General features: G+C 39.5%; 3 protein-coding genes across 5 annotated transcripts; 2 read left to right on the forward strand and 1 right to left on the reverse strand.

Annotated features, from left to right (window-relative positions):
* Positions 1-521: 521 nt before the first annotated feature.
* On the reverse strand, positions 522-5,462 carry ppt1 (palmitoyl-protein thioesterase 1 (ceroid-lipofuscinosis, neuronal 1, infantile)). 2 transcript variants are annotated; one of them, XM_072676257.1, is made up of 10 exons: positions 5,354-5,462; positions 4,817-4,940; positions 4,210-4,319; positions 3,978-4,105; positions 3,671-3,741; positions 2,627-2,729; positions 2,407-2,497; positions 1,260-1,358; positions 1,101-1,172; positions 522-904 (listed from the first exon to the last, which is right to left on the reverse strand). In XM_072676257.1, the coding sequence occupies exons 2-10, from the start codon at positions 4,917-4,919 to the stop codon at positions 782-784; spliced, it is 900 nt and encodes a 299-aa protein (XP_072532358.1). In that variant the 5' UTR covers positions 4,920-4,940; positions 5,354-5,462; the 3' UTR covers positions 522-781. The 2 variants fall into 2 exon arrangements, with proteins under 2 accessions (XP_072532358.1, XP_072532359.1); XM_072676258.1 differs by lacking the exon at positions 5,354-5,462 and having other exon boundaries at positions 4,817-5,152.
* On the forward strand, positions 5,374-16,275 carry LOC140552180 (sialin). 2 transcript variants are annotated; one of them, XM_072676256.1, is made up of 12 exons: positions 5,374-5,835; positions 6,951-7,028; positions 7,157-7,321; positions 8,662-8,882; positions 10,727-10,960; positions 11,085-11,259; positions 11,359-11,477; positions 11,774-11,935; positions 12,824-12,956; positions 13,047-13,194; positions 14,084-14,174; positions 14,312-16,275. In XM_072676256.1, the coding sequence occupies exons 3-12, from the start codon at positions 7,222-7,224 to the stop codon at positions 14,456-14,458; spliced, it is 1,530 nt and encodes a 509-aa protein (XP_072532357.1). In that variant the 5' UTR covers positions 5,374-5,835; positions 6,951-7,028; positions 7,157-7,221; the 3' UTR covers positions 14,459-16,275. The 2 variants fall into 2 exon arrangements, with proteins under 2 accessions (XP_072532357.1, XP_072532356.1); XM_072676255.1 differs by having other exon boundaries at positions 7,161-7,321.
* Positions 16,276-16,761: 486 nt separating this feature from the next.
* On the forward strand, positions 16,762-21,268 carry LOC140551438 (zinc finger BED domain-containing protein 4-like). The gene is made up of 4 exons (XM_072674867.1): positions 16,762-17,237; positions 18,148-19,190; positions 19,386-19,702; positions 19,899-21,268. Exons 1-4 carry the CDS (start codon positions 16,953-16,955, stop codon positions 20,255-20,257), a joined length of 2,004 nt encoding a protein of 667 aa, XP_072530968.1. The 5' UTR covers positions 16,762-16,952; the 3' UTR covers positions 20,258-21,268.
* The last annotated feature ends 847 nt before the right edge of the window (positions 21,269-22,115 follow it).

Raw genomic sequence — 22,115 nt, forward strand, 5'->3', positions numbered from 1 at the left:
AGGTCAGCTTGCTTCTGTAACATAATAAAGAATGAGATCAATTCTGTTGTAACACTAAAATAATTATGGGATTTTTAGAGCGCTAAGAAACAAGTTGTCAATTTTATGATCAACTGGTACCAAACCAATAGAAATCCTAAATACAATATTGCAACACGCTGAGCTTTGGTCTTACTTACATAGAAGTATAAAAACATTTAGCCCACAAAAATAAATGTTCCTCTAAAGAATGCAGTTTACAAATGTGTGTTCTGGTCCACATTTTGTACCATTTAATAACCTCAAAGTACAAGTATGCGACTGCTATGTTTTGGTTTAAAATTCCAGAAGACACATTAAACTGCTTAAAAAGAGTGAAACTGACTTCTAAAAATCTGCGAAGCTTTCATAGAGGTAAACATCTGGCTAATGAGCCTTATTCGGGCTTACCCCTAAACCACTCAAGCATATCACTTGCCCACTGCTGAACCCCCTCACCTCACACATCCAAGAACAGGAACATACATGAAAACCAGACACAGTCAGGTTCTTAAACTTTACATTTTATTTGTTGAAATTAGAAAAGAAGACCATAATCAGTGACTCCCGCAAGATTGATAAATCCAGATCAGCATAATAAAACAAAACTAGATCAGTGCAATAAAATGAAAGTGAACTGGCTTATAATCAGTCTGCAAAATGTCATTAGATTCGGAGGCATAAGTAAGTGCAAGAGTGCAACAGTAGAGCATGGCTGTATATTGCTTCTGCGTCTGTTCTCTTCATTATACCTGCCCTGGCATTAGCGTATGTAGGGAAGTAACTTGGCATTGAACCACTCGCGAGTGAACTGTAAATGATCTCCCTCAGTAGCAAGGAACACCAGCTTCCCCGCTTTATCCATTTCTGCCAATCCTAGACGATCCTGCAAAACAACAGGACACGCTGCTAACTTCTAGGCTTAAATTTCACCCACTTAAGCGAAACAGGTTGAACAGAAGCTCTCTAGTCTCCACTTCTTAAGGCAGAAGCACATTCTCGAGTTCTCTCTCCATCTTGAACGTATTTCATCACGGGTGAATATGTAGGATATTTTTAGAACGACCGTGAACAGCTCTCACCTCTTTATATAGAGCGCTTTCCTGTAGAGTTTCAGTCTCCTCAGCCTGACCAGTCTTGAAGAACCCAAACCACTGAGAATGTAAAACATTTTGTTAGCAAAGATCTTCATCACTGAAGACGAGTTTAAATGAACAGATAAGAACAGGAGAATTTGTTACCTCAGAGACCACAGGGTCCACTATACTGTCCTGTAGGAACTTAACCATCACAAACTTCTCCAAAGACATGAGGTTCTTCTTGTACGTCTGATTCACCACCTTTAAGAAAGGGTAACAGATGTTGTTTTATCCTGGACAAGCATTCCAACCTAATATACTAATAATTACGTAAATAAAATTCCACCTCCTTATTTCTATACTCATAGACCATTATGTCAGCTCCACTTACAAAATAGGAGCACTTTGTAGTTCTATAATTCCAGGCTGTAGTCCATTTTTTTTTCTCCATACTCTTTTTCGTTCTTCAATGGTCAGGACCCCACAGGACCACCGCAGAGCAGCTATTATTTGGGTGGTGGGTTCTCAGCACTGCAGTGACACAGACATGGCGGTGGTGTGTTAGGAGTGTGTGCTACGCTGGTACGAGTGGATTAGACACAGCAATGCTGCTGGAGTTTTTAAACACCTTAGCATTACTGCTGGACTGAGAACAGTCCACCAACCAGAAATATCCAGCCAACAGCGTCCTGTGGGCAGTGTCCTGTGACCACTGATGAAGCACTCGAAGGTGACCAACATGAACTGTGCAGCAACAGATGAGCTTCTCTCTCTGACAAGGTGAACCAACTAGGTAGGAGTGTCTAATAGAGCGGGCTTTGAGTGCACACAGTGTTAAAAATCTCCAGCAGCACTGCTGCGTCTGACTCACTCGTACCACCAGCACAACACCACCATGTCATTGTCACTGCAGTGCTGAAAATGATCCACCATCCTAATAATAATAATAATAATAATAATAATAATAATAAGGCTCTGTGGTGGTCCTGTGGCTTCCACCACAAGGTTTACTTTGGGTGGCACTGTGCTATAACTATCTAAATCTGTTGATGCAGTATTTTAGCCAGGCTAGCTCTCACTATGCTTAAATGGTGCTGTATTTAATGTTACAGTGGGACAACTCGGTTTTAAACACGTTTCTTTAATGGTACAAAATCTTTATGTAGCTGGAGAAATATCTGTCTGATTACTGTCACAATATGCAGCAAATGTTGCTGTGGGAAATAAGTAAAACTGACCAAATAGCCTCTCATCAAAAAGTCTAAAACAGAGTCTGATAAAAATCTGTTTAAAGAAATAAAAGCCTCACCCGTTCCTGATTTATATCAGCCAGGAAGAGGCTGTGCTGTTTGTACAAATCATCATTGAGAGGATCGTGCCAGTACTGCGCCTGCACCAAGCTACAGCAAAAGAGCATTCACTGTTAAGTACAATACACAAAATAATCACAACTAATGTGTTCTGTGGTCAGAAACGGACCATCGTCTCTTTCCAAAACTACATAATTTCTAAACAAGGCCACAAATTACTGCTTTTGTATGGCATCTGTGTAGGCCCCAGAATTGAGTTTCTTCCGGATCCAGTCACAAATATGAGAACTCTCCCCAGGGCATCGAGGCAGACCATACACTCCTACAAAGGAATGACAGCAGACCGAGATAAGAAATAAAAAGTGACTTGGTTACAAAAGACATTCTGGTGTAATTAAGTCTGATCCTATCATGTTGGAAGACATGCACAATACCAGTGCCAGAAAGGACACTTAAAGTATTCAATGGAAGCTGATGTAAAAAGATTTTACATCAACCAAGTCATTTTGGAGCATTGCTATTGGTCCATCTAGCATGATATGTTAAGAATTACTGCCAGATTCAAATTATGTCAAAAAGTGAAAAATTGGAAAAAATAAGATATTAAGGGTTTGCAGGACCATGATGATATGCCTCCACCTATCTTTCAATGACAGATACACTATATGGACAAAAGTATTGGGATGCCTGCTCATTCATTGTTTCCTTAATAAAATCAAGGATATTAAAAAAAGAGTTTATCCTGCTTTTGTTGGAATAACTATCTCTACTGTCCAGGGAAGAACGCTTTCTACTAGACTTTGGAGCATTGCTGTGAAGATTTTATTGCATTCAGCAATAAGAGTGTTAGTGAGGTCAGGATGTTTTGTCCTAAAAGTACTAGATGGAGACATGATCATTTTAGAGAACACAGTTCGTCCACTGCTCCACATCTCAATGCTGGGGGGGCATTTTACTCCTCTAGCCCACACCTGGCATTAGGCATGATGTTAATAGGGTTCATGGTTATTTGCTCCTATTTGAGTCCTATTCTTTTGCCAATACTTCCCTACAGGCACTAGACAAGCTGTGTGTGTGCATTTGCACATCAGTGTCAGCAATGGTAGCTGAATGCATTCATTAAAATGGGTTTCTACAAACACTTGGGCATATAGTGCAAATAATACTGTGGTGAAGTTTTAGGCAGTCATGATAACCTTTTATTAAACATATAAATAGACAAATGTGAGATAAACTTGTAAATGTGAGATGTAGTTTCAGTACCTTGATGCTGTCCACCAACTGAGATCAGAGTCTTCATTGGAGGATTTGGACATCTCTGAGCCACAGCACGTCTGATTAGAGGAAGAAAATTGGAGGCTAAGTGTTTTCATTCTACTTCTTCCAGGTGACTGTAAATCAGTACTACAGACCAGCAAAGTAGGAGCAAATATTATCAACTGTTTAAAGACTGAGAACAACTGATTAAACAGCTGGTTTTAGGTGAAGCAGAAGCTTGATTACAATGAGAACCCTGCAGCCACACCAGCCCTAAAAACGGATGCGCACACTGCAGAGAATCAGTACTTACAGAAACTGTCCCCCTTGAGAGAAGCCCATTGCGTTGTAACCCGCTTTCAACTTTGGGTCCTTTGCTAGTTTATCACACACAAAAGCCACTTGCTCATTAACATCCATGAAAAACCCACTTTCGGTATCCTGAAATACAGATTAATAAACGAGGGGTTTGTTACCATAGTGCGTTGGCTAATTTTAAGTAAAACTTGTATAAAGTTTGTATCAAAGACACTGGACTTGAGTACCTGAGCTACAGTCTTGCCGATCATTAGAGACAGTACATATATACCAGGCACTTCCTCTTCCACCATTTTCTTAATTGAGCCCATGCTCAGAGGGTTGCAGCAGTTGTCCCCTATTCAGACAGACACATACTGATACTGAAAAAGAGTCTATACAAGATCTATTTTCTTAATATAATATATTAATGCATGTAAATATATCTTAAATAGGATTTAAAAATAAAGAAATATTCTTCTGAGGGTCTCTCAGTCATTGACATCCTCATCTAGGTGCATCCCATCAGAGTACAGTGGGAGGGTGGGGTGTCATGCTATTCACACACCCATGCACAAATTACTGGCCTTTCTTTTTCTGATGTCACTTATCCATTTTGGGAGTTGAATAGTTTGGAGCTGATTTTGTTAGATGATTGATTTGACAGGTTATTAAAAAGGTTCTACTGGTGAACATTAATTCAAGGCAAATCTATCCGCACCTCAGAATTAAGCCCTTTCTAACAACAGAAAATCACAGAAAATCTTTACAGTTTTATACTTATACTTCATATCATAATTATACATATTAATTTAGCCCTGTTATAGAGCATTATGAACATGTGCGTCATCATACCCATTCCATGCCAGAGGACCAGAGGTGTGGTATCGTTGGACCCTCGAGCTGGACCCGAGAGCAACAGCAATGCACCAATCCCAATGAACAGGCCTGGGTCCATGTTCGGTCCAGCCGTAGACTGCTGTGGATACAACACAGTGATCTTACACCACTACCACCGCTCACACCAGGAAGACAACAGAAAAAGCATGTGATCGTTTATGAGGAAGTGACTAGAAATGAACCCGCTGTGGCACAAGAAATAAGCAGAACTGAGCAAAGACGTGAGGAGAGATGCTGGGAATAATTCCCAAAGCTACAAATCGGTCATCAGAACTGCGGTGACGCGATTTGTTTCTATCTGTCTGTCTGTCTGTCTGTCTGTCTTTCTATCTGTCTGTCTGTCTGTCTGTCCATCTCCAAGACGCTCACCACCTCTACGAGCCTGTCAAAGCAGTTCCTTAGCATGCGTGAGAAACTGAAGCTCACTTTACTAGCTAAAGACTTTAAGTGTCAGATAAATTTCCATTTCCAATTTCCAACTTCAAAACTTACTGTATTAGCTGGCACTATCTTGCTGTTGCTACAACGAGTCACATGAAATTACCGAAACAAATGCGAGGAAGCTCATGACTGCAAAAAAAACATATTACAAACCATACGTGTTAATGAAAGTATTCTACAAACAATAGGAGGAGATAATCCTTGTGAGTTATAGATTAGCGAAACCTGACGCCATAAGTCATGTGACCAACTCGTTTGAATAAAGATAGTATGGACGCTGTGGATGCGTTCAAGTTACGCATTTCTTGCTCAGAACATGTGATCTACAAATCATTATCATTCAGGTTTACGAGTAACGAACATTTGTAAATCAGCGATCCTGGGCAGACACATAATCCCGGTCAACATTGGAACATACACGTCCTGTACGTGTTCGGGATGTAAAATGTAAAATACTAGCTATTTTGATTGTTTTGATGAGGACACGATGAAATCCACATCAGCTGTTTTCGACTAACACCTTACATTCCTGGGTGAGAAAGATGTCAGTCTGTTTGCTACTGATTCAGATGACAGTTTTGTTAAACAATACCGATGTTTTGTTTATTATAGCATCTAAAAGCCTCATTTCTAACCCAGATTCTGTGCTTTAAGATCATGTATCGATTATATGTGTGAGATGATTTGTTTAACTGACAGTGTTTCTCTATTTCTCTGTCATTGGTAGCAAAGGAAAAAATGTGCTGACTTCACTTACAGGACTTTTAGTTTTACAGTGTCTACTGTGAGAGAAATTACTGCTGTATTACTGTACTGAAGTTGTACAGTAAAAAAATACTGTCTGCTTTTAGAAAATCAGGATAGTACACAATGTGTTTTGGGAAGATCACTTGTCAGTCATCCCCTGTGAGTCTTGTCAGCTGATTGCTCAAGCGCCTCTTTTGCAGGTAGCTGGTTTCAGATGCTGGTCTTTTTAATGGTCAAGACGTGTGAAAAGCTGGTCATCCAGGAGAAAACATACATTGTATTAATAACCCAGTTGATTAAACTGGATAACCAGCTTGAATCTTGCCCAGCATAGTGTAGTAGACTATTTGGTTTATCATCATGGCCAATTACAAGCTGGTCATCCAGCTTGGTCAAGTGGTACTGGTTTATTAGCTTGCCAAGATTGGTCATGCTGGTGGCTCAGCTAAACCATCAAACTCAAATGAATAACTATCCCATGCTATTCAGGAGCTAGGCTTGTTGACCGGCTTAACCAGTTTGACCAGCTGGTGTGGGCCGGGCTTTTTTCTTAGTTGAAGCTTATATTGATTATATTGTTTCTTGGGATATGTGATGTTTTCAGTGTTCCTATCAGCTGTGGCCTTTATCAGAGACATGACTCTTGTGACACATGAGTCAACAAAATACATTGATCTACTTTCCTTTGCACTCTAATAAATCCTGTTTTTGCATCTGAGCCACGTAAAGCAGACCAAGCAGAGCTGGTCAGTCATCACAGGTTTCACTGCTTTGGCAATGTTTATGAAGGAGTGAAACTGACCCCTGCATGGATTAGTTTTGGATTACTTATGTCATAAGATCAACCACAAGTTCTCCTTCCCCAAACACAAGAGGAAGTGTGACAATGTTTGCTTTGCAGTGTAACCACCGAAAAGGGCTCAGAAGAATTTCTGGATCACCACTAGCCACCACCTCAACCTGGAGGCCTTCTGCTGAAGTAAGTTAGCCTGCCGTGTAGGCAAAACACATGCAGCATTACAGCAGAGTTACTGAAGTATGGATAACATGTAGTAACATCTGAATTTAAATTAATCTAAATGAAGTGTTATCTGGAATGTTCTTGAGGCAGGTTTTGTGGACATGGTGTTGTGATGATGAACCAAGTTTAGTTAACTGCTGGACTGACTGCCATGGCCCTGAAATATGGCTGTTCCATTAACACTACTGTGGAGGATGAGAACAACGAGGAGGACTCCCCACTGCTGCAGAAAGAGGCAGAGCAGCTGCCAGGTAGGTTTTCTATTCTGACCTTGGTGGTCTGTTTATGGTTTTGTTTTGTTTGGACACATTTCTTGTAGCTCAACTGACCATATTTAAATGAGACAGCACTGGATGTATACTTCTGAATAGTAAAATGACAAAGAAATACACACTGGATATATTGATTATAAGTAATTAAGACAAGGCAATTAATGTGAGCAGTTCTAATAACTTTCTTCATTAAATTGTACATGATGTTAATCTTGACAAGGTTTTTCTTCTTTCATTAAAGTGCAGTGATTCATTTGAAAGAACCCATTTGTAAGCAGCTGCGTGACAAAGTATCGGTTTTGGCCATTATCCCACTTCCCTATCTGAAGGCCCTGCCACGCAGTCCAATAATGACTTTATTGTAATTGTGATTATATGGTTATATACAGTATTAACAAATACTGAACTACATTTATAACTATGGTATTACTAAAGTCTGAGGTTGTGAACTAAAATCGTATTTTAGTCTTCTGCTATCAACCCTGTAGAGACATGATTTATTCTGAAAGTTTAGATCTTATTTGTGGCTCTGTTTTAGTGTGGTTGGCAGTCGCAGGTGTGAACCAGATTGTTCCTGGATTTGGTCACCTTATCTTTGCAAATCCAGTGAATTCAGTACCTGTTTGTTCAGAGCCATTGAATGATAAATCATATAATTTTGCATAGGCAATCAGTGAGATTAGGTTATAGAGTGTAGAGCGTGTATAGAGTGGCATATAGTGTACTGTATCCAATTGTGGTTGTAGAAACCATACACTCTACCAACATTAAAAGTATTAAATAAAAAAAATGTTAATTTTGAAATTTGTACAACATGCCCACTTTAGGAATACCACACCTACACCAAGAAACCTGCTTATGTGGGGTTTGTAGGGTTTTCTAATATATTCCAAACCACTGTCTTGCTAATCACATATTAGTATCATGTTTCCCTCTATTGTGAGGTAACAGTTTGGTTATTTGCCTTAAAGGTTAGGAAAGATTAAAGCAGATTAAAACAACAAGATTAGTTAGATTTGTGGATTGCATTAAACCAGGTTTATGCAACAAGTATAATCCCATATTTAAAGTCTGATTTTGTCAAATACCCAAGTGTTTTTGGACACCAACCCCTCTAGTTAATGCCAGAAATGTTTGTCGTTTTTTTTTTCCACAGAAATGGCTGATTAGCCAGAAGCGTTCAGGCAATAAGTTTTAAAACACTGATTATATCTACACTGTAATGAATTAGTCTCGTCTGCTGTAAACGTTCCATTTTATACCAGTATATCAGCGTCATGCAAATTGTGAAAGTGATGGTGAGGTTGTATGTGTAACAGTGCCTCCTAAATGCTGCTCTGTGCGATGCAATCTGGCCATAATGATGTTCTTCGGCTTCGCTGTGGTGTATGGTCTCCGGGTCAATCTCAGTGTTGCCATGGTCGCCATGGTCAATGGAACTAGCGCCCAGCCAAGCTTAAATGGCAGTGACACAAAGGAGTGCCCAGCATCCCCTGGTACCCTCAACAGCAGCAGCCAAAGTCCAGATCAGCCAGATGGGGTGAGGGTTTTCATTGCACTCTCACAGCACACATGGCCAATTTTGTTGCAGTTTCTTTTTTTCTGATGTTCACACAGTTGTATGCATAGGTTCGGACACCCTTGGTCAAATTACATATGGGGAGTTTTGAAGTGAAAAAGGGTAAAAACACGTATCCCGGGTCATGCAGCCTGTCATCAGCACCCGGAAACCGAGAGAGCACAATTGGGTAGATGGCTCCCTCTCACCCCACATCACTTTAGTCTGATGTGTCTGCTAGCTGATGCATCAGAGCTGGGTACCCAGCTATCTCGGCTACTTAAAAAATTGGGGAGAATAAAATTAGCATAAAAAAAAGTATTGCAGCCAATTAAAAAATGTTGACACCCATCTAGGTTCTTGGACCATCTTGCTGTACTGCATGTTTACAATCTACCCAAATATTCTTTTGTTTTGTTCAAGTCAGGGGACTGTGAAGGGCTTTCCTAAAGCTTTAGCTTGAAGTAGTACTTAGGGGATTTTGTGGGATGCTTTGGCTCACTGTTGCAGAAGCCATCCTCTTTCAACTTCAGTTTTCTGGCTCATTCTGTCACATGAGCTTCCAGAATATACTGATGTTTAGTAGATTACCCCAGTATTTCCCTGTGAAGTTAACATTTTGTGCGATTCCTAACTATAAGAAGTGAAAGCGTCCAGTTCGAAGGGAACTTCAAACTGCATAGGCAGTAGTGAGTAACGTTTAATCACTACACAGGAAGTTGACAGTAAAGTTTACCCATCAGTCATTGTGTATCTTGCTTAAAACAGCTGACTCACTATTTGGTAGTATCACGAGCAATACAACACAATGTAAACATGACACAAACCTGTTGTATATGCATAAAATCACATTTATTACCATATTACACACATAATATGATACATGGCTGCAGTTCATTAGTTTACTAGTTACTTTAGAAAGCAAAGGAGCGGTCAGAGATCACTGTGATGTCGTTGTGGGGCGTTCCGAATAACTCGATTTAACCAACCGAAGTCCCCTTAGCTGATATCACATGATTAGTGTGAAAGGAATACAAGAGCACTGCTCACGGACCCTCTGTAAGGAATGCCAGCCTTCCATCTACTCAAGCTCGTTTGTGCAAGCAAAACTGCAAAGTAGAACAGTGCACTACCCCTCCAGTCACATCCTTTACAGTCATATGGAGGTTGGTTGGACCTTTCTGTCCATCATTTGAGAAGCTTTATCAGAGCATTTCCTTGGTCTTCCAGATCTTAACTGAGATTTTCAGATAGTAAATTGCAAACTGGATGTTCTTTGACCCTTTTTATAGTCTTCTTCCACTTTATTGGCATTAGTTAGGTTTATATTTAGCCAGATGCTTAAAGGAGCCCATAGTTTTTGACAGAATTTGAGTCAGAGTGTGTATTATTCTCTGATTAATTATTCTGCTGATAATTTCTAAAGACTATTCCTGACTTGTCAGACCAGTACTTTAAAGTTAACACTAATATAATTAAGTTCTGAGCCTTTACAACTGGAACTTCAGTTTAGGTTACTGCAGAGGCAGTGTTTACTTCTCATTACTGTAATTCAGCTGTGGGTGGCCAAACTTTTGCATGCAACAATATATTGTATTTGGCGTTGTCTACCCAAAACAGACATAATTCAACCTCTTTTTAAATCAAATTTATACTATTTATTATTATTTCTCAGATACATGTCATACACTATACATGTGACAGTGAAATACTGTAATGACAAGAGCCCCAAAAAGGACTGATCAGTATTTAGAGTTTATTGGTAAGAATTTGAAGTGGTTCCCTGAAATTTTCCACTTTCTATTCCCAATCTCCCAAAACTCCAGGTACCACAATACCAATGGGATTCAGAGACGCAGGGAATGCTGCTTGGAGCATTCTTCTTTGGTTACCTTTTCACCCAAATCCCTGGGGGCTACCTGTCCGGGCACTTCGGGGGGAGCATTTTCCTGGGAGGGGGAGTTCTGAGCACAGCAGTCCTAACTCTCCTCACCCCTTTGGCAGCGCAGCTTGGGGCCAGATGGCTGTTTGCTCTCCGGGCCTTGGAGGGATTTGGGGAGGTGAAAACACATTTAGAAATAAAGCTGCCCTGATGGAGCTCATTTTCATTTGCTTCCTCAATTCAGTTTGATGTAGTAAGAGTGACTAAAGATTGATTCTGTCTGTGTCTCTGTCTGTGGTTAGGGTGTGACATTCCCTGCAATGATGGCGATGTGGGCTTGCTGGGCTCCACCTTTGGAAAGAGCTCGTCTGATGACTCTCTCTGGAGCTGGTGCTAACTTTGGTGCCTTTGTTTCTCTACCTCTTACCGGCTTCATCTGTCACAGCCTGGGCTGGCCTGCAGTTTTCTACTGCTGTGGTGAATAGCTAACAGTTTAATTTCTTTTTTTGCTATTTATTGTCATTTTTGGCAGCACTGACCTGGGAATTGATTTGTGTTCCCATGTTTCACCACTAGGGGGTGCAGGATGCCTTTGGGCGGTACTGTGGTTCATCATGGTGTCAGATGATCCTCGCAAACATCCACGAATAAGTGACCAGGAAAAAGAGTACATAGTCTACTCTATAGGTTCAGAGGTATAATATGATTCACATTAAAATCCATGGCAAGCATGTTCAAAATTACACATCTTTGAATTACATTCCTGTGCTGTTTAAAGCTCAGACTCCTCAGGTTCTAAGGCAAAAAATGTCAACCTATTATTTTTATTAGCAAATGTGTTGTACAGTGCTTGTGCTTGTACAGTACTGAGGTTTCATGCAAGAATAAAAAAAAGTGTTACCTTTAAATTGTGTGTACACTCATCATCATTATGTGATGGTGCCTTCAGGTACTGTACTGTGAGAGTAACTAGGATATCACTGTTCTGCAGGGTGGTTCTCATGGTTGGTCGGTGCCGTTGCTGCCCATGCTGCTCTCTATCCCTCTCTGGGCCATCATCATCACACAGATGTGTTCTAACTGGTCTTATTACACTCTGCTTACCTCACTGCCTACCTACATGGACACTGTGCTGCACTTTGATTTACGCCAGGTTAGACACTGAACATTTTGTCCCATGGTTTGGGCAGGAGTGTCTGTGGCAGTTTATTACAGTATATACAGTAGCACATTTCATACAGTATATGCATTATGAGAACACTGAAGATCTAAAATAGTAAACAAAAATAGTACATGTGTAAATACTGTAGGTACATGTTACAAATATGTGTAGTCAGCTGCAGTATTGATGGATTTACACTTTCCTGAGAATAATAAAATCATGTGTTGTTTTTACTTCTCATATTATATACATGTCAGCAATTTTGTCACTGTTATGCAAAAACACTGTTGAGGTTTGACATAATGCAAATCTGGCAGTTGTTGTTTTTACATTGTTTCAAAATTTCATAATAAATGAAATGCTAGACATGCCACAAAATGCTTTGGATAAAAAAAATTAATTTCCTTACATTAAAAGGTTAGAAATTATGAAATTTCTGAGATGAGCGTTTTTGCATAACTGTGACAATTTAGTTACTCATTTGCTTTGTTATGTTGGTTATTGCATTTGGACTGCTTTGTGATTGGTCTTCTAAGATTTTTCCATTTTATGTTAGGCCAAAAGTATTCAAAGAGGGGAGGAATCAAGTCTAATGTAAAAATGCTAGATGTGAATGCTGGATGTATGGCTGCAGTTCTACAAATTAGTGCTTCAGCAAAAAGCCAGATAGACTTTGTAATTATACAGTAAAAGTAACAAAGTGCAGTTTAGCTTCTACTTGTGGTACACAAGGCAAATAAAGTGAACAGCACAGGGGATATATGTAAATATATTATTAGTGTTATTAGTGGTGAGTATTTACAGTAACTTAGTGGGTATATTAATTTTGCCAAAACAAACATGCAAGAATGACTGTCATCTGATGTGTGTGATGTGTAGAACTCCTTCCTGTCAGCTCTGCCCTACCTGGGGGGCTGGTTGTTCTCCGTGCTCTCAGGTGTGATCGCGGACAACCTCCTGGAAAGGGAGCTACTAAGCATAACAGCCGTTCGCAAAATCTTCACAGCTGTAGGTCAGTAATCCTTCATGACTGGGATGAGATCTAGATATGTCTTAAATGTGAACAGTTAGTAAAGCTGTGGCTGGCCTTGTGTTTCTGTAGGACTGTTGCTGCCAGCAGGGTTCCTGGTTGCTGTGGCGTTCTCGGGCTGCAGTGGTGTCCTGGCTGTAACTTTCCTCACTTTGTCCTCTACTATTGGAGGTGCCAGTTCTGCTGGAGTTTACATGAACCAGATTGACATTGCTCCTCGGTACGGTCACTGGAATTTTCTTACACTGCTCTCTTCTGTGTCTTCTAGCCTAGCCTTCTGTTTCTGCTTTTCTTTGTTGATATTAGGGTTGGGTGGATTGATACTGAAGAATTGATATTTTCATGAGAGGATCAATTGTCAGAAGTTGGAGGAAATTGAAATAGATCCTTCTGTATCATATTTTCCTTTAATCAGTTATCTGAAAATGTATCATTTTATTAATATTTATTTTTCTGAAATAAATTGTGTACTTGATGCTCACAAATTGGAAAAGAATTTTGTGAGAAATAACAAATTTTCTTCCACCCTCTCACTTTTCTACTCATACAGTCACGATCAGTCACACAGTAAGGTGAGGTAAATACTCTGCTACAATGGTAGCTGATGTAAAGGCCACACTTACTGTATTTATAAAGATATATTCCTTTATCAGTTAATCAGTCTTTAGATTCAAGCAGCATTATGTAGCAATTTTACCATAACATAACAGCTTCAAAACCACTGAGTGGCGTTGTTACTTCTGTACTGCTGTAAATCTCCTGCACTATGTAAATCTGTGTAAAATCCTGTAATATTACTCTACCGTGCACATGCTTCTTTCACTTTCAGAAGCCGGTTTTAAATCTCTCATCTTTTCGAAAAATGCACTTACAGAGCTGCCCATGAGGGGGAGCTCAAAGCACAATTAAGATTTACGGCAGTAGTGTCAAAGTGAATTACACTGCCCAACTGCAGGGGAAGCCCAGGAGCACAAATTCTCATATAATGCTGCTTTAACTTAAACTTAACCAAATAAATATTATCACCCATCCTTGCAGATGATCTGTGCAATTAAACCGACTTAGCTCACGTTTTTCTTCTTTTCTCTTTCCTTCAATCATGTACTCAGGTACGCAGGTGTGCTGCTTGGGATCACTAACACTTTTGGGACCATCCCAGGAGTGCTTGCGCCAATTGCTGTGGGTCAACTTACTAAAGACGTAAGCTACTGTATAATTTTTTATGATACTACCAAATTCCAGTGACACTTTACAGCACTTATTTATCATCAGTGTCTCATACTGTGAATGCTGATCTGGGACCAATATATTATTTTCCTGTCTCTCTTTCCTAACAGCACTCTCTCATGGGGTGGAGAAAGGTGTTCTATGTCTCAGCTGGGGTGAGTGCTGTCGGAGCCATCATCTTCACGCTGTTTGGCACCGGAAAGATCCAACACTGGGCAGTAAGCGAAGATGAGACAGAGACAGACAGGGATAGCTAGACATGTGACGATGAGCTCTATTCAGCAGTGTACAGCTGGTGAGCTGAAGCTACTCAGGATGCTATGTGGGCCTTTGTTCCTGTTGCCTATTTAGAGCTGGGAAAAGCTAAAGGCTTTGTTATACAGAGGAGTGTATTGCTTTTATGCTGCTCTGTGTGTCTCTTTTAAAATAGTTTAAAAAAGGACACCTCATGTCTTCATATGCATTTTCTAACCTTCTGAACAACAGTGGCATTAATACTGGAGTTTTAATATGTAAAACCTGGAACAGGTTTTGTCTTTTAACACAGCATGTTTTATACATTTGTAATAGTTTTTCCTTTAATCATTTGTTCTTTTTTCTTCTAATTTGGTACTGCCAGTTAACCCACCCATCTGTACCTCCCTTAGCAATAGCAATGCTTCCGACACTAGAAGGGTAAGGACTTAACACGTCTCCTCCGATATGTGCAAATCCAGCCACTGCCTCTTTTTACAATTTTGCCGATGTGGCATTGCTGGCATTACGGGCAACTGACACGCTTGAAGGAAAGTGTCGGGTCACCAACTCCGCCGCACCAGCTAACAGACATCTGTGCCGACCAACAGTGCTAAAGAGTGATGAGGGGAGCGAGCACCATCTACCCACCTGGAGCCAGTTGTTCTCTTAGACTCCAACCGCTGATGGCAAAGCTGCATAGTTGGGATTCAAACTCATGACCCCTGGGGCCGTAGTGGTAATGAGCCACTCAGACCTCTGTCATAATTTCTTTATAAAATTGTTTTTTGTTGATAATTTCATTTTTTTATACTTGAAATTGAAATCAATATGTGCATTTTGTCAAAGATGACCGAAAGAGGTAATGCATGGGTTTTGTTTGTTGCACTTACTTTTACTGGGTAAATAAATATTTAGAGTACATTCATTTTTTGTGGATGCTGCTATTGCTCAGACCAAAAACTAAAATATGCAACATAGCCAATAAATGACATTGTTTGTCATGACATTTTAATTCTTTTATTGTTATAATATAAATCACTCATAATGTAACTGTGTTTTTAATATGATTTACATATAAATAATATTGTCAGAAAAGTTGCTTTTTAACTAGGTAGTATTCGTTGAATTTTGATGTTTACTAAATGTGAAGTAAATGCATTGATAATATACCTGTGCCATATTTATACTGGCAGTTTACTTCATGTACCCACTTTTCTACCTGACCTGGTATAGACCTGTTCTTACTGTGATTTAAGATGTCATTCCTAGACGTTTACAAATACAGCTTCCACTTTGCATAAGCATTTCTGTAATGTTTGTTGCCCTACATTTTTTCTTTCTTCTTCTAAGAAGTTGTCTTACCCCATTAAGGGACATAATATAAGCATTTTCCTGCTTCTTTCTACAGCAATTACAGCAATCATAAAATTATCACCTGTAAACAAGAAATAAGGAATAAGAAAATGTGACTCTTTTGTAGGTGTTTTATTTTAATCTGCCAGAGATTTGGAATGATTTTGAAAATTGCTGCAAATACGCTGTATTTTGTGTTTTGCCTCCAAAGGTCTCAGTGGCTGAATATAACATTGGTAAATGTTATGTCCGTAGATATTATTCATTTATCTCTGGGAAAAGAACAGTAACACACATATACAGGTATACAGAGTATGCTGTAATGGTTAAAGACACTGCAGATTTACTAGTCTGGGTTACATTGAGTTTGATTGGCTTGTGCCCACTGTTACTCCAATGACTCAATTTTATCTGATAAACATTTGCTTTTAATTTAAAAATATTTCATTGTAAATACAAAAAAAAATAAAATCAAAGCACCTTCTTTGTTTTGTTACAGGCTGTTTTTCTAATCACACTTTATGTAAACAAAACCCTAAATATAAAATCATGGTGAGGTTTAAAGGAGTTATTTTAACATTATGTTATGATTTGTGGTAATGAAATGTAAAAAATAAAAATATTATAATAAATCCCAAGAATCACTAATTATTCCATTATGTTCATAGTCTTTTTTAGCTTTTAGCTTAATACAATCATTGTAATTAGGAAAGGATGTTTATAAAAATACACTTAAAATTACAATGTTTTGTTCCATGTAAATGCTATCTAGATATCTACCCACCCCCTGTCAAACATACATTAAATATACATTATCAAAAACTTTATTTTTAGGGATATTTTATATTCTATATTATTATATTATATCATTAAATTATATTTATAGAAATGTAAAGTATTTAAAACCTTCTCCTGTCTAAACACGTAGCTAACTCCTCCTTTTCCGTTTCGCACTGCATTGTGGGATTATAGTGTCCATCGTAAACACGCTCAAAACCCGACCTGTTCTACGTGTGAGTCGTAGCTAGACATTTAAGTATACGTAACTTTGACACTATATATATTTATCTATATTAAATACTAGCTATACAACATCCTCAAAATCTAGTTAGCATTATTAGCTAGCTAGCTAATTAGCTAGTTCGAAATTGGGACGCACCCATGGAGACGGACAAGCCATACATCAGTGGTGCAGACCCAGCTGACAGCGAAACCCCGTCGATTTCTGCTGAAGTTGAACTCGAATCAAATGATGTTGAGCTCGTAGTAAATGAAGTTGAACTGCAAGAGAATGAAGAGAACCCCTGGCCGTATTTAAGGGACTATTTCGGCTTCATGTGCCGGAATGGCAACAGCTTTATCATGCAGTGTAAGCTGTGTTTACCTAGACAGACCGAACTAGCAGCGTATAAAAACTCAACATCCAACCTGCGCAAGCACGTAGAAGTAAGTTAAATAATGCTTGTACTGTTGCATTGGTAGTTTTAACAGTTTCCTCAAAAAGACATTGCTAAACTAGTTGATAGTTATGGGTAATTAGAGCTTACCTGTGATCAAAAGTAGAGACTGCATTAAATACCCAACCCCACATCCATCCCATAAGTGGACTGTACCTGGTCTGTTTTACATCCAGCAGACTATGCAGTAATGATAAACAGCTAGACAATTTACTGAGACAATAAAGCTCATTTAAATGAATAACTGCAGTTGATCAGCTAGATTCACTCATAAAGAGATTATTCGCTCCATGGCAGGTGCTTAGCTCTGTAGTCTATAATGGGCCTATTCAAATTCTGTTGTAATTTTGGAGGGACATTTTTTCCCCACCAGTTTGAATGTAAATAGAGATATGACACCATATACAGTCACATCAAATGTAACAACTGTGTGAATCTTAAAGTGAGTTGACAGCACTCTTCCAGTTTGCAGGAGCAGAGTGAGGTGCACGGACAGAACCAGTAAAATACACTGCTGAGCACAGGAACAACACAGTAACATGTGATTATTGTTTTAGGAGGATAAAATATGTTTTACTAAATAAAATGTGTTGCTATGTTGCTTTCCCCATGCCCAGTGGTTTATCTCTCTGCTCCAATAATCAGGGACAGTGCTAAGCTCTGTCTACTGCAGGTGATACACTGACCAGGCATAAGTACCTAATTCAACCCCACTTAAAAAAAAATCCTGACATATCCCTTTAATAAAAAATTGACATTGACTATAGTATAGGCACAAGTTCATATCTTTAGGCATCTGTGTGCAAGAATTGTGCATTATGTGATATGTGGTTTCTATGACTGTTAATATTTGTGTGTTTAATGAACACTGCATACTGATGAAAACATTTTGTCCACAGAGGAAACATCCATTAATGCTGAAGGCTTACAGTGACTTTGTGGCAACACGAAAGCGAACCCTGGAACCACTAGGCGCCCCAAGCAAGCAAGCAAAAATAACTCACGTGATGGCAGTGGGTGCAAACAGACGTGTGCCACAGGCGAAAGTCAACAAGCTCATGATTAACTTCATTTGTGAGGGTCTTCATCCATTTTCTGTGGTTGAACAACCTGCTTTTAAAGAACTGTTACTGACACTGAATCCTCAGTGCAAGGTCATGTCCATACCCGCTGTACGGGCCAGAATAGAGGCCGCTGCCATTGAGATGAAGAAGACTTTGATGTCGCACCTCAGTAAAGTCAGCTATGTTGCCACCACTACAGACTCTTGGACAGCGCACCAGCAAAGTTACATAGTGGTCACAGCTCATTGGATAGATGAGGACACCTTGAAGAGGAAATCTGCTGCACTTGCATGCCAGAGGTTAAAAGGCTCCTACACCTTTGACGTCCTAGCAGGTGCCCTTGACGACATTCATTGTCAATACGGAATAAGAGGCAAAGTGGTAAGAATCACAACAGACAGCGGCTCAAACTTCATTAAAGCTTTCAGTGTGTTTGGTGAGCAAAGCCAGCCAGAGGACGCAGAGTCAGAGTCAGACCAGGACTCTCCTGAAGAGCCCAAATCTGACTACCTGGACACATTCAGCATACTGGAACAAGATAGTGGTCTTGAGTACCACCTTCCCCTACATCAAAGGTGTGCGTGCCACCTGTTAAACTTAGTCGCCACAACAGATGCTGCCATGGCAGAAAAGAAGAATGACACATACAAACGACTATCACATGCAGCCTTTGGGAAATGCCAAGCAATCTGGAACAAGACAGGTCGGTCATACATGGAGGCAGAAATTGTGGACGATAAATGCAAGCTCCAGCTCATCCGGCCGAATCAAACCCGGTGGAACTCGACATACATGGCTGTGGAGAGAATCACACATATCATACAAGAGAAGGGGGAGGAAGCTATCAGGAATGTCTGTGAAGAATTCAAAGTTAAAATGTGAGTTGTAATATGAAATATATAGAATGTAAATGTAAATGCTGAAGATTTTTCATTTGCTTTTTTGCTTATTTCTTTGTTTCTCCCATACTTGCATAAAATTGTCCAAACATATTTTCATACTTGGCTACACATCTTACACCTATTTCTTAATGAAATTTGCTAAAAGTTATATACATTTGCTTTGTCATACAGGCTGAGTCCAGCTGTAATTGCATTTCTGAACGAGTACTGCACTGTTATGAAGCCTGTGGTGAAGGCTTTTGACATCCTTCAGTCTGAGACCAACACGCACATGGGGTGGCTCCTGCCGGTGATCTTCCAGCTACAAGCAAAACTCAGCAGACTGGAGACATCCTCCAAGATGTGTCTGCCACTCATCAGAGCCATTCAGGACGGTGTCCAAAAGCGCTTTGGTGGGATGATGGAAGACCCTGAACTGATTGCTGCAGCAATCCTTCTGCCAAAGTACAAGAACACCTGGACTGAGAGGGCTGATATCCTAGAAACAGGTATGGTTTAATTATTTATATTTAGATTATAATAATATGTTATACTGCAATTAACAGTTAAATATTAATCCCAGATCTGTCCACTTGTCCAAAGTCATTACTGCAATAATTCAAGATGTAGGGACGAAGACTTTGCATGTAGCGCAAATTACCAGAAATATTCAGTACGCATGGTTGTGTGTTTGTTACTCAACAGGTCTGGTCTATGTGAGACAACACCTTGAACAAATGGTAGAGGCTGAGGTGGAGCAAGTCAGGCAACATTCATCAGATGAAGAGGTTTTCTTCTCCCTAATAAAGTCCATAAGGGCCCAAGGTACAGAGGAGCTGGATGGGTACCTTGCCTGCGTTTCAAACAAGATGGATCTGCTAAACTCATTTCCACACATCAAAAAACTTTCTCTGAGGCTCAACACTGGCCTGCCTGCTTCAGCTGCCTGTGAGCGTCTCTTCAGCTGTGATGGACTGCTGTTCACTGCAAAGAAAGCAAGGATGAACTCCACTGACTTTGAAAACCAGCTGCTGCTCAAACTTAACAGGAAGTTTAGAGAGTAATGCTCTAAAGATGGACACATGGACATATAAAGCAGCTGTAATCTAGATATATGTATGGCAGGCAGTTTTAGGAAGGTTTTTATAGCAGCTGATCATGCGCTTCATTTCACATGTTCTGTAATTTCACAGGTCCACAGAAACGACAGTTTATGCCACCTTCAATAGTTGTATTGGATACAATAGTTGTATGGTCTGCATTATAATGACACATTATACACAATATGTACAAATGTTTGTGGACACCTCTTCTAATTAAAGCAATAGGAGCAACTTAAAAGTAGCTGAATGCAGAGACAGATGTGCAAATGCGTACACACACAGCTTGTCTAGTTCCTGTAGACTGCCAATAGAATAGGACTTTCTGAAGCAGATAAACATTAACCTTCTGGCACCATGCTGCCTAATCCCAGGCGTGGGCTAGAGGGATATAAAGCTCTCAGCTTTGCACTGTGGAGCAGTGGAACTGTGTTCTCTGGAATGATGGTTGTTGCTCCATCCAGTACTTTTGGATTGAGTTGGGGAGTTGAGGATGAAGTGGAGGTGTGGTGATCATCCGACATCCTGACCTCCCTAATGCTCTTGTCGCTGAATGCAATCAAATCCTCACAGCAATGCTCCAGGGTCTTGTAAAAAGCCTTTCCTGGACAGTAGAGACAGCCGGATAACCTAGTTTCTGAAACCCTTGATTTCAGGTGACCTCATGAATGAGCAGATGTGCCAGTACTTATATGTCCATATTGTACATCTCTAAATGTCTTAATAGTTTTATTTTGTTATTGCACTTTGATTTGTAAATGTGTTCCTTTAATTAAAAATGACTTCTTTGAGACGTATATCCCCTTATTCTTTTTGCACCGCTGTAGCTTAGTAACTTTTACTCTGAGTACATTTTAAGTTAGCTAATTTTTACTTTTACTATGCCTGACATATTAGTAGATTTATTTAAGACTGGTAATGTTACATGTGCTTAAGTAACATTTTATTAAAGTAGAGTACTTTTACTTTTTTTTAGGACTCCACCTCTGCCCAGTGATATTCCTGCTGATTTCCAAAAGAATGTAGTTTTTCAACTAGGATGGTCATTCTGGTGGTTTGGCTGAAGACATGGGTCGTTATGAGAATGGCCTATAATTATATACAACAGCTGGTGATAGCCCCTAAACTAGAATTAAATGTGTTAAATACAGTTAAAAGGAACATGTTGTGTATTTTAAATTTATTTTGACGTTTATTGGACTAAGATATTTGTTCTGGCCTGACTCTTGACCACAACAAGAGTTTCATGGCTTCTTTTGTGTAGATTTGTTTAAATGTAATGTAAAACACAATAATTTAAATACAAAACAACCTGAATACTGTTTTCTTAAATTGTCTTTTACTGGGTATACAAAATTTGAGTGCATTTAAAATGTTGAATAAGTTATTGTATATTTAATGTTACCAGGACTCCACCTTGTTCTTCCAGCCAGCTGCGGTGGCCAAAACACCCACAGTCTACCATTACTACTCCATAACTTTACCAGGCTGATTTGGGTTTTAGGACATAAATGAACACTGACAAGCTAATACCAACCAATCACCCCAAACAAAGAGCGGCTATAACAAATGGCCAGCAGGGGGCGCACACATGATAAACCGCGATCAAACCAGCCCGTTTTAATCAGAGACAGCTGCGTTGACACTGAATTAGGTTGTTATTTTTATTGTTAACAAAAATAAATAAATATGAGTTACGTTTTATAAATAACATTATCGACCGATAATGATATTGGACCACCGAGCTAACGTCATACCATGACGCCAGGTTGTGAGCGACCCGGATGTGAATGGAGCAGGAGAAACACGTGTTTTACAGTAG

Source organism: Salminus brasiliensis, chromosome 3 (genome assembly GCF_030463535.1).
Source record: "Salminus brasiliensis chromosome 3, fSalBra1.hap2, whole genome shotgun sequence".
NCBI lineage: Eukaryota > Metazoa > Chordata > Actinopteri > Characiformes > Bryconidae > Salminus > Salminus brasiliensis.